General features: G+C 49.2%; 1 protein-coding gene across 5 annotated transcripts in view; it reads right to left on the bottom strand.

Moving 5' to 3' along the window:
* Window positions 1-10,531: 10,531 nt before the first annotated feature.
* Window positions 10,532-16,936, bottom strand: part of KIRREL1 (kirre like nephrin family adhesion molecule 1) — a 101,189-nt gene continuing 94,784 nt past the window's right edge. For all 5 annotated transcript variants that reach the window (XM_079918054.1, XM_079918056.1, XM_079918055.1 and 2 more), the window contains 2 exons: window positions 16,409-16,486; window positions 10,532-16,157 (listed from right to left, as the gene is read on the bottom strand). In XM_079918054.1, coding sequence (XP_079774180.1) covers window positions 15,681-16,157; window positions 16,409-16,486 — 555 coding nt within the window. In that variant the 3' untranslated portion in view covers window positions 10,532-15,680. The remainder of the gene's footprint in view (window positions 16,158-16,408; window positions 16,487-16,936) is intronic.

The following is a 16,936-nucleotide window of genomic DNA, read 5'->3' as shown; positions in this document are numbered from 1 at the left end:
AAGGGACAGATAGAGGAAGAGGAGCCCACTTCAGCAGAGAAGGGGTAGTCAGAGAGGTGGGGGGAAATTCGAGGTGACACCACAGAGCAAAAGGGAGAGTCTTAGGAATGGCCATTAGTGTGAAATGCTACAGACAGGACAAGGAAGTATCAGGAAAGACTTTAAAAGGGACTAAAAAGGTTGTTGGATGTCCTGTCTAACTTCCCCATCAAGGTTATCTCTGCTTTTCATTGTCTATCAGCTATTTTACAACCCTCTAATTTGTAGAAAACTGTTAATGCAAAGGATTCTTGTCCATAGAAATGCAAATCAGTTGTGTATGGTAGAGTGCAACTGATTAGTGCCTTGTGGACAAAAATTCATTTCAGGGGGTTTCCCTGGTGGTGCAGTGGTTAAGAATCCGCCTGCCAATGCAGGGGACGATCCCTGGTCTGGGAAGTTTCCCTGGTCTGGGAAGATCTCACATGCCACGGAGCAACTAAGCCCATGCACCACAACTACTGAGCCTGCACTCTAGAGCCCGCGAGCCACAACTACTGATCCCACATGCCACAACTACTGAAGCTCACATGCCTAGAGCCCGTGCTCTGCAAGAAGAGAAGCCACCACAACGAGAAACCTGCTCACCGCAATGAAGAGTAGCCCCCACTCGCCGCAACTAGAGAAAACCCGTGCAGCCCATGCGCAGCAACGAAGACCCCACACAGCCAAAAATAAATAAATTTAAAAAAAAAATTCATTTCAGAATTCCTGGTTTACCTATCTGAGTGTGGTATTTTGAATTTTCCTTTGAATCCGTTAAAACATTTTACTGGATCTGTCGTTAATTAATGGATTAAATACACTTTTTGACACATTCATTTTATATTTGTATGCAAATCATGATTTAACCTTTGTTTAAAAATGATCCTATAACAGAGGAAAATAACTGAAAAGCGACCATTGGATTTGATGACTAGAGCAAGATCTCTTTGGAACGTTTGGCAGGATCAGAAGGCAGACTATAGTGTGTTCAGGTGGGGAAGTAATAAAAATGAGGAAGCACAGACAATGGATTTCCAGAGACTTGGCTGGGAATGGAAGGAGAGAGATTGGGTATTAGCTGGAGGGCACCATATTTTGGAAAGAAAGAATTATTTCTTTTACGGCTGGCACCACAATTCCTTTTTAAAATGTCAATACCTTGGTAAGCTATGCTGGGTATAAAAACATGACAGAAGCACAAATGCGGGGGGGGGGGCTAGAATGGGGTGCTATGGGATGACAAAAAAGGATCACTTCATTTGACATGGGGGTGGAGGTCTTCCCTGAAAAGATAACTCCTGGTATGAGTCTTTAAATAGGAGTGAGTTGAGTCTTTTTTTTTTTTTCTTTTTTCTTTTTCTTTTCTTTGCTGTGATTATGGAGTCCCAGAAGGAGTCAGAGATGTTGTGCTGAGCCCATGCCAAGTATGAAGGAAACAAGCTGTGGTGGGAAAACCTTAGGGTCAAAAACTTCAATCTTTCCTCTTGTCACTGGTTTGCCATAAATATTATACAGAAGCCAAGGGTTCTGAATGGAAAATGGTGAGGAGCATGTGTAAATGTACTGCCCTGAAAATCTGAGTTGCTTCATTGCCACCAGGTTGGTACCCATCCACAGAAGACATCAAAAACATGGAATCCTGGTTGTTCGTGCTTAGAAGGAAACTCAAATATCAGTGGTCCAATTCCCTGCCTTGTAAAAATGCCATTCTGGTCGTGTAAGTTCACTGATTTTTGACAGATAAAAAGTGTGACAGATATAAAGTGTGAAGGTGTTTCCCTGCCCTCAGGGAGTTCATCGTCATTGACAGACTCCAGCTCCCTGAATTAGAGCTGCACAACTAGCCCACAGGCTGAACTCAAATATTAAGGCTTTTTGTCCTCAATAGACCAGAATTCCCAATGTTTCTACATTTGCCCTGAGGTTTTTTTCTTCCCCCAATGGAGTTTGTAAATCCAAGAGGAACCTGTGTCCAGTGCTGGAGGTGCTGTGTCCTCCCATAAGGAAGGGGCAATTCTTGAACAATGAGGTTTGTCTCTCTTTTCCTACCCTAGTGAGGGGCTGCCCTTTCAAAGGAGGATCTGAGATTCCAGCTCCTTTCTCTGACATACAGACAGACCAATAAAAAATTATTTTAATAAGTGAAGAGACTGTTAATAACCCTTTGGGTTATTAGAAGGAGAGAGCTGGAGGCCTGGGGGCTCTGAGGCCAGAAGTTTCTTGGGTCTATTTGCTGAGCTCTTCTGAACTGTCCCACTGGGTATTGGGATGGAGGATAGGGGAATTCCCTTTAAGGCCTAGCTTCAGAGGCCCATTCTTCTGAATGTTGTACATAATCACATTTATGAAAGTGCTTGGCACATTTACTTAATAAGTGCTAGCTTCTTCCCTATCCTAAGCACCCCCCAAACTTCAGGTAGTTTCATTGAAGAAAGGGGTCCAGGGAGCAAGAGAGCAAGGTCAGTGGAACTAGAGTGGTTAAGTGACAAAGTGAGGATGGAGGTGGGCAGGGGTCAGCTAAGGTAGGGCCTGCTGGAAATGAAAGGAGTGTGGATTTTATTCTAAGTGGAATAGGAAGCCATAAGGCCCGGAGCAAAGGAGTGAAGTGATGTGATTTACATTTTAAAAGGATTACTCAGGTTCTGTTATTTTAGTTAAAGTTTAATTTTACAGTATTGATGGTGAAACTAAGAAGAGATTCTTTTTTTTCCCCAAGTAGGGTAACAGTTCCTTAGGGAATCACTATCAGTGCCCTGCTGTGGAGAACAGACTCTAGGGGCACAGAGAATGGAAGCAGAGAGAACACTTAGCTACTGCAAGAGTCTGGGCAGTGCCGAAGGACCATTGGACTAGAGGAGAGCGGTGGAGGCCTCATGTTGTGGTGGGTGTGGGGAAACATGCTCATTGAATATCCAATTGTGCCAGCTCTTCCCTCAGCCGATGAAGTAGCATTATTATCTCCATTTTATGGATAAGAAAACGGAGACTCAGAAAGTTTCAGTAACTTGTCCAAGGTCACATGGTTAATAAATGGAGCGTGGACTAGAACCCATATCTCCTGATTCTCAAACGGTACAGTTGACAGATCTAGATCCTGGAAGCCAGGTCTGGGACATTGTGATGCCAGCCATTAAAAAATTCCAAGTAGGCCCATCACACAGAGCACTCCAAGTCTTGGGACACCAAAGAACCTAGGCTGAGGTGCCAGATACGGCGATGGCCGAGCTGCTGGACCTGGGAACCCCTCTTATTCCATCTCCTAGGGATTTTTGTCTGAGAATCTGGCACTATGTCCCACGGCAGTGGAGGGGATGGTTCTCAGGGCCGTTGGAAGATCAAGGGGCCCCCACTCCCTCTTGAGGAAGAGCCAGAAGACAGTGTCTGTACTTATTGATGGTTAGGAGGTGAAGGAATGCAGAGAACCCTACTGGGTTGAGGTGGAGAACGCTCCCTCGGACTAGTGGGGTGCAGTGGGGAAGGTTGTTTCCTACCAGTTGTTCAGAACTCACTCAGAAGGCAAGATGTGGAAGAGACAGAAAACCATATCATAAGAGAAAGGGTCTGAAGAATCAGAAGTATTTAACTCAGAAAAGAGGCATCTCAGAAGAGACATGACATCATGATAACTACGTTTCAATATCAAAAGGGTCGTTTGGGCAAAGGGGGTGGCGACTACAGACAGCATTGCCCTGAGGCAGAATTATAGCCATTGGGAGAAAACTGCAAGGAGACTGATTCATGCTCAGTAGAAGGAAGAAATGTCTTCCAATTAATCCTGCCAAAATAATAGAAAAGCCTGTTTTGTTTTTTTTTAAGTAGTAATAATAAATTAACAATATTGCATGTTTACATCTATTAGGTTGAACCATATAACATTGCTAATGTCCGACCATTTCTGATCTACAAAAACAGCAATTTCATATGGCTTGACTTACTACATTTTCCCATCTCAGAATAATTTCCAAAGTCCTTCTAATGGCCTACAAGCCCTCACAGGATCTGTTCGACCCCACCTTTCTTTCTAATAGGATTTCCTACCACCTCTCTCTACTCCCCCTGGACAGACCCCTTGCTGGGCCTTGAACCCTCTAAACTCATTTCTTGCCTCAGGGCTTTGCAGCTGCTGTTCCCTTTGCCTAGAATATTCTTTTTCCAAGTTTACCTTTCCTTTTATCTTAGAGGCTTTCTCTGACCACCCAACATAAAGTCAGTCCCCCACTGTCCCCTGTATTCCGCTCTGAGTCTCTTCAGAGTACTTACCGTTATCTGACATACACCTATTTGTTTATTGTCTATCTCCCATCATTATAATATAAACGCTACAAGAGCAGGGACCTTGCACTGTTCCCTGCTGTACCCCCAGGGTTTGGAACAGTGCCAGACATATGGTGAATGTTCAATAAATATTTTTTGCATGAATGAAGGAACGATTTTTATCAACGAGGAAACTGAGTCCCGAAGAGGTCAGATGATTTTCCCAAAGGCATAGAGCTGGTGCCTGGAAAAGCTGGAGGGAAGCCCAAACATTCAGATTCCAAAGCCCAGACTCCATAAAAAGCCACCCTGCTTTTCAGTCCCCTGATGGCCTTGACGCAGAACCCACTTGTCTCTGAGGCCGAATAGTGGCTCCTCCTTTGGGTCCACAGTTGCAGCAGATGGCCCCAGAGATGCCTTCAATTTCTGAGATTCTCTTCACCACAGGCAAGCATCTATTTTAGTGAGGGCTCTGAGAAGAGCAAGATTTTGGTCACCCCTCAGGCTATAGCATCACTGAGGATCCAGACTAGGAGGGTTGACACGATACTGTTTGCAAAGAAATCCTAACCTGTGTCTCTTTTGGGGAGTTGGAACATTTATCTGAGCCTCAAAATATGAAATATTCCCCAGTTTGCAAATGAATGCAGGATGTGTTTGCATAGCGACCGCCAAGAGAGCAGTATTATGTGGAGAGGAACAGAAAGACAAAGCCCCCGGGTTCAGTTCTGGAAACTGACAGGCTCTGCTCTCCCCGGGAGGTTGTCTCTGTGTAGCTAATTACAATGAGTAAAGGAAGTGGGAGAGTAAGTGCCGATGAAGTGATCTTTCTCCTCCCCCAGGTTCCTGCTTTGCAAAGAGCTGGTCTTTTGGTTTTAGAACCCTGGGGACCATAAAGATGTTCTCTATTGTCCCAGCTGGATGGGCACATTCTTCCAATAGCAGGTCACTGTTAAAGCTGCCAGTATCTTGTGTGCACGTGTAGGGGTAGGGGGTACGGTTGTAGGAGCAATGTGTGTGGCGTGGGATGGTGCAGAGTGGCGATGGTGTGGGGTGGGGGTGGGATGCTAGCGTGTTAATAGATCCAAGTAATCAACTCACATTTGCATAGCATTTAGCAATTTACAAAGGGCTTTTGTGTACCTCATCTCATTGTGTGTTCACAACATTTTACAGATAAAGAAAAGGCAGCTCAGAAAGATGTGCCTACCTGCCCTGAATCCGAGTTCCAGGAGGCACTGCTGGGATTTTTTTTTACAATTTATTTATTTATGGCTGCCTTGGGTCTTCGTCGCTGCGCCCAGGCCCTCTCTACAGAGAGCGGGGGCCACTCCTCGTTGCAGTCCGCAGGCTTCTCATTGCGGTGGCTTCTCTTGTTGAGGAGCTCGGGCTCTAGGAGCACGGGCTCAGTAGTTGTGGCGCACGGGCCCAGTTGCTCCGCAGCATGTGGGATCCTCCCGGACCAGGGCTCAAACCCGTGTCCCCTGCATTGGCAGGTGGATTCCTAACCACTGCGCCACCAGGGCAGTCCCAAGCACTGCTGGGATTTTAACCTCAATCTTCTCATTCCAGATTCCATGCTCTTTTCATAACCCCTGGGCAATTGTGGACATCTTTAGCGATGTCTCTAAGGAGAGGGGCAAAGGGGAGGGGGGCAGATGCCCACTGTTCTTTCTCCAGGCTAACTCAAGCTAACATTTACGGAGTACCCAGGTGCTGGGAACTTCGCTAAGCACGTTATATGGGATAGGAAGTCTTAGTCTCTTTCACAGGGAGACAGGTGCGACACAGAGAGATAAAGGAACTTACTGTAGGGGAACAGAATTTGCCACCCTAAGATATGTTTTTAGCCTATTGTTATTTTCTGTGAAACAGTGGACTTGGGAAGGGCTCTGAAAGCCGAGTAGGCGTTGCCCTATTGTAAGAAATACATCTGTAAGGGAAACCTCCATTTGTCAGGATGCCTCCCTCCCTGTACCAGGAAGAGGAGGATGACCAAATCTCTGGAAGTTCTTACCAAAGAAGAAGGCAAAGACTTACATCTGCATCACAATCACCCTTGTTTGCTGGGTGATTATAACCTCCCATAGCTGACTCTCCCCACCTTCAACCTCGGTTTTTGTCTTTAGCTGAGGATGGTATTTAAGGGAAGGGCTTTGGTCATTTTGGTGAGTTCCTCAGTTTTCCTGGGCCTCTCTCCTGTGTACATGTTACTAAACTTTTGTTTGATTTTCTCCTGTTAATCTGTTGTTAATCTCCTGTTAATCATGTCAATTTAATTCTTAGACCAGCCAGAAGAACCTAGAAGGGTAGAAGAAAATGTCTTCATCCCCAACATTATCCAAGGTCAAGCAGGAGCAAGAGGTGAAGCTGTGTATTAATCAGGATAGGACACACTATGTTGCAGTAACAAACAAGCCCCAAAGTTTCAACATCTTAACAAAGATTCAGTTCTCCCTCAAGCCACATGTTTATCATGGGTTGTCAGAGGAGCTCTGCTTCACATCATCACTCAGCGGCCCAGGCCGAGAGCGACTCCACTTTTATGAAGCCGCACCATCTGGAATAAATGAGCTCCTGTAGCTACGGCAGGTGAAGAAAGAGCTGGAAGGTCTCACACTAGCAATTAAATGCTTTGGTCTGGAAGTGACATGTCATTTTTGTTTATAGAACACTGGCCAAAACTAGGCAGGCTGGCCTTGTCCAATAGCCAGGGGACTCGGATAGAGGACTCAGTATTAGTGAGTACTGGTAACGTCTATCAGCTTGGCAGACTGACTTGAGAGCCCATGTTTTAATCACCACGCCATCCCACTTCATCAAGGATGGACTCCTCCAGGGTAAATTCCCTTTATGCGTTATGTTTGTGGGTTTGGTTCCCTTCCCTCCATCCCTGCATTCCTTTAGCACGTATTGAGCAACTATATGCCAGGGACTCTGTTAGATGATGAGCCTTCCAGTGCCCTTATTTTAAGAGGAAAGTACTAATGTGTTATACACAAAACCCTGTGATCAAAGCAAACAGTTACAAATGAGATCGGTGAGAGGCAGCTCACCTGTCCTGAGACTTGCTAGGAGGGAAAGGAGGTAAGTACATAATGAACCAGGCAAGGCTTCCTGGAAGAGATGGCCTTTGAGCTGGGCCCTAAAGTTATGCAAAATTTGGAAATAGGAAGGTAAAGGGACATGGGCATTCCAGGCAGAGAAAAGAGCTTAGACAAAAATCACAGAGGCAGCAAAGTGCAGGAGTACGCCAAATAAGGCATGATTCTGTCAGACTGTCTTGAGATGTTGGGTAAGTGAAAGGGAAGGCTGAACGGTCTGATCCTTTGGAAAGGTGATCTTGGGGTAGGTCTCGGAGGACTTTGAAGTTCACCCCTTTGGTGTGAAGGTACAGACAAGAGCACATGTGGGCCAAGGGCAAGAGCTCCTGCTGCGAGGCAGGAGACCTCCCAAGGAGGGAGTAGTTTGTTAAACTCTGCAAAGAGTGGTGATAAAGGGCCTGTTGGTGTCATTACTGTTAGGGGAACAACTGACTGAAACCGCCCGCCTGGCCAGGCACCGTAGTAACCACTTGCATGAATTACTTAAACAGGAGGTCCTGGTAAGGAATTCGGAACTAACAAGCTACCACCAGCCAGAAGAATTCAGGAAAGGTCAAAAGGAGAGAGGAGACACCAGTCCTACCAACCTCCCAGAATCCTCCTCGCTGGAATCCATCTTGGCTGAGTGATGTGCACGCCACCAGGAAGGACCCTGAGTCACAACGATTGGCCAGAGACAGCCCAGAAACTAAGCCCATCACCATAAAACCCGAGACTGTAAGCCACGTGGCAGAGCAGTCCTCCTGGGTCCCCTTACCCTCCTGCTCTCCACCCAAGTGCCCCTTCCCAATAAAGTCTCCTGCTTTGTCAGCACGTGTGTCTCCTCCGATGATTCATTACAAGAGCCCACTCTAGGGACCTGGAATGGATCCCCCTCCCGCAACATTACTGCTTGTCTTCAGGCCGGGGGTGACTTAAGGGAAGGGCTTGAGACCCGGTCACAGGAAGAGGCCTAATACATGAGACAGGCTCCTGCGGCCGATCTAGTGCCTAGATATGAGAGTGGGTTCCCCCTAAAACCAAGTCCCCATCGAGCTTATGACTAACCTCTCCATCTAAAACTTGATTCCGTTTCTTGTCCCACCCCTGTTCCCGTCAGGATTGGGGAATATCAAAGAAAAGTGGGAATTGAAACTGAGCAAGACCCTGCAGGACGCTCCTGGGTGCAGAAGCATTTCTGTGTCCCTCATTTCTTATGTGTGGAAAAAAGCTTTAGTCTCCTAGGTCTTCCCTGAGTTCCAAAGAGCAGACTCAAGCAGTTACCAATTAGGGAAGTGAGAGGATGCAGAAACAAAGGAAAAGCAGTTAAGAAACAATAGTTCAGTGATAGACAGAGTCCTAGTTCCTCCTCGAGGGGCACACCTAACAATTTGACACACATCTTTGAGTTGTTCTGTGGGAACGAAGATGCCCACCCAGGTGGAGGATGGTGACTACATGCTGACCACAAGTCCATAGACCCCAGACTGGTTGGAACCGGAAGGCTGATGATTAAGATTCCCAAAACACGACTCTGTTATCTCACCACCAACCAAAAAGAAAAAAAAGTCACGTTCCCTGCAACAGTCATCCGAAAATGCTGCCTTTCAAAACCTTACACCTTGGCCAGTCAGTAAGATGAATCCGAGAAACGTCTCCCATCTTCTTGGTCAGTGTCCTCTTAATCCATAAACCTTTCTCTGCCCCAAACTCCAATGTTTCAGTTTGTTTGGGCTCACTGTATGTAGGGCACATGAACTTGGGTTTGACAACAAGTATCGTGTGGTGCCCTGTACAGCTCACAGACTTGTCCCAAAGTACCTGCTGGCCTTGGGCTGGGCTCTGTGGATGCAGAGAGGAATACAATTCATCCCAAGCAGATACAAAGCACAGGAAACACCCCATCTAACACTACTTGGCCTAACAGAATTCACTTGGCCTCCATGTTTGCACTAACTTGCTTCTTCTCCTCTCTCTCTCTCTCTCTCTCTCTCTTTAACTCTGTTTGCTTCTGGAGTCCAACTATCATGCCATATTTTACCTATGCCAGTTCAACTTACCTGGCTGTAGCCTTGAGATTCACCTTGCACGGAGGCCTCTTACTCCCATCCAGGTTGGACGCCCCTTGAGCTACCTACAGGCTCTGGTCCAGGACACACTCCACGAACAGCAGCCCCCACTGTGTCCTGCCCGCCCCCCCTCTGTAGTAGCTCTGGGTTGTGCCCTACAACATTCTTGGAAATGGGTTGCATTATCTCTAAAGTATTTTTTTTCAGCTCTCTTACATCCCCAGCTCTGACTGTGTTCTGTGTCCCTTGTGTACAAAAAGGCTACTGTGGACCATCTTTAGTTTGCTGGGTTGTTAACTGGATGAGGGAAACAATAAACCCTTGTATTTCTTTAGTGATTTATAGCTTTCTAAAACATTATCTGAAAACAATTTTTTTTCCCCGGTTATCCTCAAACACTCCTGTGAAAAGAGTAAAGTAAAATCCTTGCAAATTCTACTAAACTCTGAGAATTTAGAATTTCTCAGCAGGATGGCCTCTGTGTGTGTGTACCGCTGCACTATCTGAAAACAATTTTTTTTCCCCAGTTATCCTCAAACACCCCTGTGAAAAGAGTAAAGTAAAATCTTTGCAAATTCTACTAAACTCTGAGAATTTAGAATTTCTCAGCAGGATGGCCTCTGTGTGTGTGTACCGCTGCACCATCTGTTTTTTCATTCTGTTTCACTTCAAGTTCAAAGGGTAGGTGACCTGGTAACTTTGCTTTTTACCCAAAGCACTGCATTTTAAATAAGTGAACTCAGTCCCGTTCATCCCCACACTCCCAAATCCTTCGGGATTTGGATCCCCGATTCATTCTCCCCCCCATTTCCTATCCCCGTAATCAGATTTGGCACAGAGCATTTGGATGTTGTGTTCCCAAAGCAGAGCCTCTGGCTGTTTATCCCTGAACTGCCATAATTGGCCTCAGGCTTCTGCAACAGACACAAACTGGTGAATAAAATGTGTTTGCCCCACAGCCTGGAGGTGACACAAATATATCGTCTCTGCCATCTCAATCCAAAAATCTATCTTTTCCTCCAACTTAGATCATTTCACCCCGAATCAGGCAAGCTTTTAAGTAAGCAGAGTTGCTCGTGCATTAAACAACACAAAACATGGTACTTTTTAAAACATTTATATTTATATATATAAAAAAATTAAATATATATAATATATAGTGTGCTTGAGACTAAAAATATAGTACATAATATTTAAAAAAAAAGGAAAATGAAAAAAGGCAGAATAGGAAAAAGTGTGAGGGACACACAGATACACATTGCTAAAAATCTACGATGGTTTGTCCTAACAAAAATAATATTTTTTTTTCCTCTTCTCTTAATTATCATCATGGATCCATTTATTATCAGGGTTTGGGTGGAGAAAATTGTACTGGAGCCAGAAGCGGTGGTTGTAATCCCAAGAACAGTGGGGTAGAAAAGGGGACCACAGGGAGCCCTGGGCCTCATTCTGGCGTAATTGGAGGCAGCAGCTGGATCTCCTGGGTCACTATTGCTAGCAAGATTGCGTCGAGAATTTGATTGTATTGGCAACTTGGCTGCTCTCTCCCCAGAATTAGGGGTACTCCCAGGGGGAAGTATCTGATGATCCCCAGAAGTGAACAGAAGAACCCATGGCCCACCAACACTTGCAAAGGCCAGTGGTTGGGGACAGCAAAAAGCCAGGATCAGGGGACAGGAGATTGGTAGGAATGAGTGATAGCTCTATGCAAACAGAGTTATTATTATCATTCTTGTTATTATTTTTAAGGGCAGGCTTGTACCAGAACCACCCAGTATGGCCTGTGACTTCTGCGCAGCAATTATTCCTCCAGGGACAGGGCCTGGAGCTCCCTCACAGTGATGCAAGAAAATGGGATTCTGCCCCGCCCCCCCCATCTCCCAGATTGAGGAGTCTGCCGAGCCACACATCTTTCCATCCTCTTCCAGCAGCACAGAAGTGGAAGGTCAGGACCCAGTTGATGAGTGAGGCCAGTGACTTACAGAAAGAGGCTGGCCTCCAGGAAAGGAGAGGCATCATGGGGGGATAAGGGGAGGCAGGGAGAAGGGGATGGGTTATTTAAATGCTAATTTTATAGCCTCTTCACAAAAATAAATGACTTTCCAATTACATCCCTTGGTCTGTGCACTTCAATGTTCTATTAGCACCTCCTTAGGGGTCAGAAGCTTCACTAACGCCTTCCAGGGGATTCCCTCGACATGCAGAAGGGCCCGTAGGGGCATAGAGTGGTGACCTGACTCAGGACACACAGCACTAAGTTGGCAGAGAAGCCAGGTTTCCGAGGCTGGGCTGCTTGGGCGTGCAGCAGTGGGGAGAGAACCACCCTCACGGCAGAGTGAGGCAGTGACGGAGCCAGTTCAGTGCAACTGGGCTCTTGGGTTTAACGTGGTTTTCTCCAAACCCGAATGGCCCAACACCGCTATGTACATGGGTCAAGTACACTGAGAGACCATCTGATTCCATTTGAAGGAGCCCAGGATTTGTGGCTCCCGACAGAACGCCACCCGTTTAATGGGAGGGCACCAGGGCGAAAGAGACTCCAGGGCTCCATCCTGTAAATCAGAAAAGGCTGCCCTCAAAATGATAAGGGAAGCAGCACCTGCTGAGACAAGGAGAAGGTGCAGTGCCTGGAGACGGGGTGGGGATGGGGTGGAAATCAAACTGACCTCTTTCATCCCGTGCAGGACATCTGTGAGAGTATAGCGCTGCTCCCATCCCTGGCTGCTTTCCTTTCTGACTTATGGTGGATTTTGCCTCATGCATACTTTCAGGCTAGACTTGGAGGGATCTGGGATTTAGGATGCAAGCCGGGCCCTCCACAAGGAGACTGTGGGTCATCCAGAATCACAAGAACCTCTTCAAGATCCAGAACTTAAGTCAAAAGCTGCCGGACTCCCTCTTCACTCTACCAGCTGCCCTTCCGAACTGCTCCTGCAGAGAGGCCAGCTGTTCTCACGCCTTGCCCTCTGGCTCAAGGCACCTTAGCCTGCAGGCTTCCCCTTGCTCAGTTAAGTGAGGCTGGCTGTCCCCAGGCCGCGGGAGTGTTCCCGAGGACCGGGGTGGAGGGTGGCTGCTTTCATTTCTCCCTGCGGAGAAGGCTGCCTGAAACCTGGGAGCACAGCGAAGGATACTCACCATGCCCTGACCTAGACAGAGACACGTTTGCAAAACCGTCAGGATTCTGAGTGGGGAGCAGCACAATGGCCAAAGGATAACCCCACATCAGTTTCACTGAGGTTTAGGATATGTTTTTTGTTGCTGTTTGGGATCAAGGGGTTTCTAGTGGAAATTCATTCACAACACTTCTGACAAGGTGATGAAGCCCATAGTGAAAGCTTCTTTCAAGATAGGAGAGACTTTCAATTCTCCCGTCCCTCCACTGCTCAGTCACCGTTCCCAAATCCTTGCTAGGGATGACAGGCCCTTCCACCTCACCAAATGAATGCAGCAAGAGCAGGATAATTTGAGGTTCGTGCAACTCTCCCCGCCTCATCTTAAAGACCAGAAAATAGGGGACAATGAACCTAAAGAGGTTAGGCCAAGGTCACTCAGTAAATGCCAGCTTCAGAACTGGGTCCCACGTCTCCTGGCCCCTTGCTCTTCCCACCGAAACTAAAATGGCAAAGGCAGTCAGGATCACCAAAGTGACCACATCAAGTCCTGAGGCACCATGCTGGGGGACTCCAGCCTCAGATAGCAACCCTCCATGCTCAAGGGCACCTGCCACTCCCCAGAAAAGCAATTCTACTGGCTTAACAGGTCGGTCCCGATTCAGATTCTGGTCAGACCAGAGCGCAACTTGCAGAGGGCAGAGATGGCCTTGGTCGCTGACGTCTCCCTGTGCCTCGCGTGGTGCTTGCTTGATACCCAGGTACTGTAACGTGTTAAGGAACAGAGAACAGGGAAGTGGCTCTGTATCTGGCTTCCAAAACCCATGGTTCCTGCAGTGTCAGCTGAGTTACCGAGTGACCTCAGGGCCTCCTCCTCTCCATCAACGGAATGGACCCAGCACTAAAACCAAGAAGGAGTAAACAAGCGAATGTGGCCAAACCCCTAACAAAAGTAAATGTCTTTTGGAATATTCCTGTTTAAAAAGCCACCATCTTTAGATTTTAACTGTTTAGATTACCCGTGGCTTCTGTGAAAATCATCAAAACATGCATGAATTTGCACAGGAACCTGCACCCTTAACAGACCTTGTCACTGAGCTCACAGAAAAGGAATCCGCAGGAAGGAGTCAGCTTCCAGGGGTGAGGGTGGAATAGCGCTGGGAGCCTGTGTGATGCCTCTGGAAGGGCCGGTCCTGGGGACTTGCCCCCGGTGAAGTGGAGGAGGATGCAGAGGCAGTTTGAGAGGCTGGAACTGGAACTACTTTCTTCCTGGGTATGAGCGGGTCCTTACCAGCCAAGGGATGGCGAGGAATGTCACCCCACAGAGCCGTCGGCAAAGGTGGCGATGGCCCGTGACTGATGGGCATGTAACTCATTAAAGCGAACATGACTAATGAACGGCGACCAAGAGAAAGGGCAAAGCGCATTCTGGGGATTGCAACAGAGGACCCGCCCGCTCAGGGCCCAGCAAGGGGAAGAGCAGAGCCTGCTTCTTGGGAAGGGGAGGCCGGGGCAGGGGAGTGAGTTCTCTTTGGAGCGCCGGTTCTCTTTGGTCAGGAGGTGGCGGCTGAGAATGTGGAATGCATGTGCAGGCGTGCGTGCACGTGTGTAGATGGAGGTGAGGGTGGGCGTGGGGGGCCACCTGGGCTGTGGCTGCCTGCAGCGCCCTTCCGCGTGACCTTACCAGGTCCGCCCTTCCTCTTACCAGGCCCCCTCACCCGTCTGTCCCCTAAACTCTGCAACACTTGGCAGCGAGTTTGCGCTCACAATACCGGCTCCCTGCGCAGCCACCCACCCAGGGCCGGTCAACCAAAGCTGGACACTCAAGGCACTGAAACTGGAAGAAGGAATCTGATTGGTCCAAGAAAAAAACAGACGCTTAACAAACCAAAACCCGTCTAAAGAGAACATCTCCCATGGCCCCGGGAAGGTGGCCTCTCTAACCAGCTGGTTGGCCCTAGGGTAGGACAGCAGAGCATGACAGCCAGGCCCCCTCCCTGTCCTATCAGGGCCCATCGGATGACAGGTCTCACCGCCTGAATGTTTAAAAATGGATTCAAAGTGCTTCGAGATTGAAAGAGTAATGGAAGGTGTTGGGAATCCGGTGAAGAACAGATGCCCCCTTTCCTTTCCACTGGGACTTGTATTTGGGCGGGGGACTCCCTACAGCTTTTTTGCTTTTTTTCTCCAAATGAGGTGTTTATTGTTTTTTGTTGTCTTTGAAAAAGAGCCTATAGCACTCCCACCCTCACCCCACCACTCCCCAGGCATGCTAGAGAGTTAAAGCCAGGAAGTGGGGCAGACTGGGGAGGGGAGGGGGCTTGGGGGGGGCTCACTCTAGCGTGGGTTCTGGAAACTGCTATATAGCACCCTGCTGTCTGGCTAGTGACTCAGGACATGGTTCCTGACCTTTCCTTCTCCATCACAACCCCCTGGCTTATCTGGCCGGCCCAGCACAGAAGAGAAGCAAAAGGGGGCAGCACTACGGGACATACCTGGATCCCTCTGCAGGCAGACAGACAGGTGTCCCCATGGGCGGCCAGGACGACTGGCACTTTACTGCCAGCTGAAGGAGGGCTGGATCTGAACTCGGCGCCAGGACTAAAATAAATCCAAGGTCCTCTCTGCAGTCCCAAGGTGGGAGAGATGCATCCAAGGTATGAACGCAGACGACAGACGGACTGGCCAGGCTATCCCGCTTCCACCTATCTGTACCACAGCCACCCACCCCTACACTTCATGCCCCCTGGGCCAAAGCCTGTTCATCTCCACATGACCCCCTGTCTACTCACGGGAGATCAGAGGGGTGGGATAGAAAGGGAATGCTAAAAAGTGCCCCCTCTGCTCTCCGCAACCTTCACTTTCCCCGTCCCCAGGCTGGGGCCAGGCGAGAGTGCAGGTCAGAAGAGACACATCCTCCCGAAGAAGAGGGAAGGGCAGGCCCAGGAGGCTGGGGCATGCACAGAGCACCATCCTTGGGACGGGGTGTTTCCGGGAGACCTGCTCCCCGCCTGCCACGGTGGGAGGAGGAAGGCTGGTCCAGGACGGGAGCAACAACGAGCAATGCCCCTGAATATCAGGGAACAGCTGTGAGAGCCTTCTCCTCTGCCCCGCAGAGATGCCCCGGCCAGGCTCTAGCCCTACACGTGCGTCTGCATGCGCTGCTGGAATCTCTGGCCGTAGTCCGAGTGCTGGGAGGTGTAGGAGAATCGCGTGGCAGTGGCGTACTTGCCAATGGGGTCATATGCCTCATACGGGGTCCGCTCCAGGCCGGACGGAGGGCCCTGGGGGTAGCCCAGTCGGTAGGTGGGGTACCCTGCTGCCCCGGGGAAGGGATGGGAATTGAACTTCTCATAGTTCTCGTAGGACAGCTGGCTGGTGGTGTCGGTGCCAGCTGGGGCAGCAGGACCTGGGGGTGTGGGCTCAGGGCCGTAGTCAGAGGCCGGGGCCCGGCTGTAGGTGTTGAGCTGGGCATAGCCACTGGAGTGGGAGAGGCGGGAAGAGGGGCGGCCGTCGAAGCGGGCAGGGCCGGGGGCACGGTAGTCAGCATAGAGCACTGCCCTGGAAGACGGGCGGTCTTCGTGGGCACGCACATTGTAGTAGCCATTGGTGGGATCCTGGGGGGCAATGAGAGAAGAGGATGGAGAAGGGGAGTCTCTCTTGCGGGAAGGGTGTCATCTCGTCATGGCCCTCTGGGACTCCTTCTCTGGCTCTGCCCTGGGTTCTCAGCCAATAGCTCCCCACCTCCTGTTTCCTCAATAACCTCCTGACCGCTCCTCCCCAAACCTGCCCTCACCTCCACCCTGCAGGCCCTCAGAGCCCCCGTTCCCAGCAGCCCCCGTGCGCGGGCCCCTCCCCGCTTTCCCACCTTCATCTCATACTCCTCCCGGGTGTCGATGGTGTCACAGCGCAGGTCCTGCTTCAGGTCCACGTCATCCTTGAAGGACTGCAGAGCAGCAAGAGTGGGGCATCAGGAGACGGACACCCTGCTCTTGTCCTCCCTTGCCTACCCTATCCCCACACCCAGAGGTCACCTATTAAGGAGAAGGGCCTGGGGTCATGGGCAGCCTTGAACTCTGTGTCCTCTCCCAGCAGAGGCTCTGCGATGTGGTGGGAAGAGGCCAGAGACCTGGCTTCCAGCACCAATTTTGTCGCTAACATGCAATGCTTGGGTATGTCCCTGCCCCTTTCTGGGGCTCTTTCCTCATCTGAGCAATGAGGCAGTTGGGCCAGAAAACTTCTAGGGGTTTCCAATTCTGACACTCTGTAGGCGGAGACTGGGGTGAAGGAAGCCTGTGCAGGCCCCACCTGCCTGTCCTGTAATGGAGGGAAATTAGCCTGGGGAGCGTGGGCACGTGAATGTGGTCATGAATGTGCATGTGCACATATATGTATG

The sequence above is a fragment of the Stenella coeruleoalba genome, assembly GCF_951394435.1.
Source record: "Stenella coeruleoalba genome assembly, chromosome: 1".
Taxonomy (NCBI): Eukaryota; Metazoa; Chordata; class Mammalia; order Artiodactyla; family Delphinidae; genus Stenella; species Stenella coeruleoalba.
Note: the sequence above shows the minus strand (reverse complement) of the source record. Positions and strands in the feature narration are given on the sequence as shown.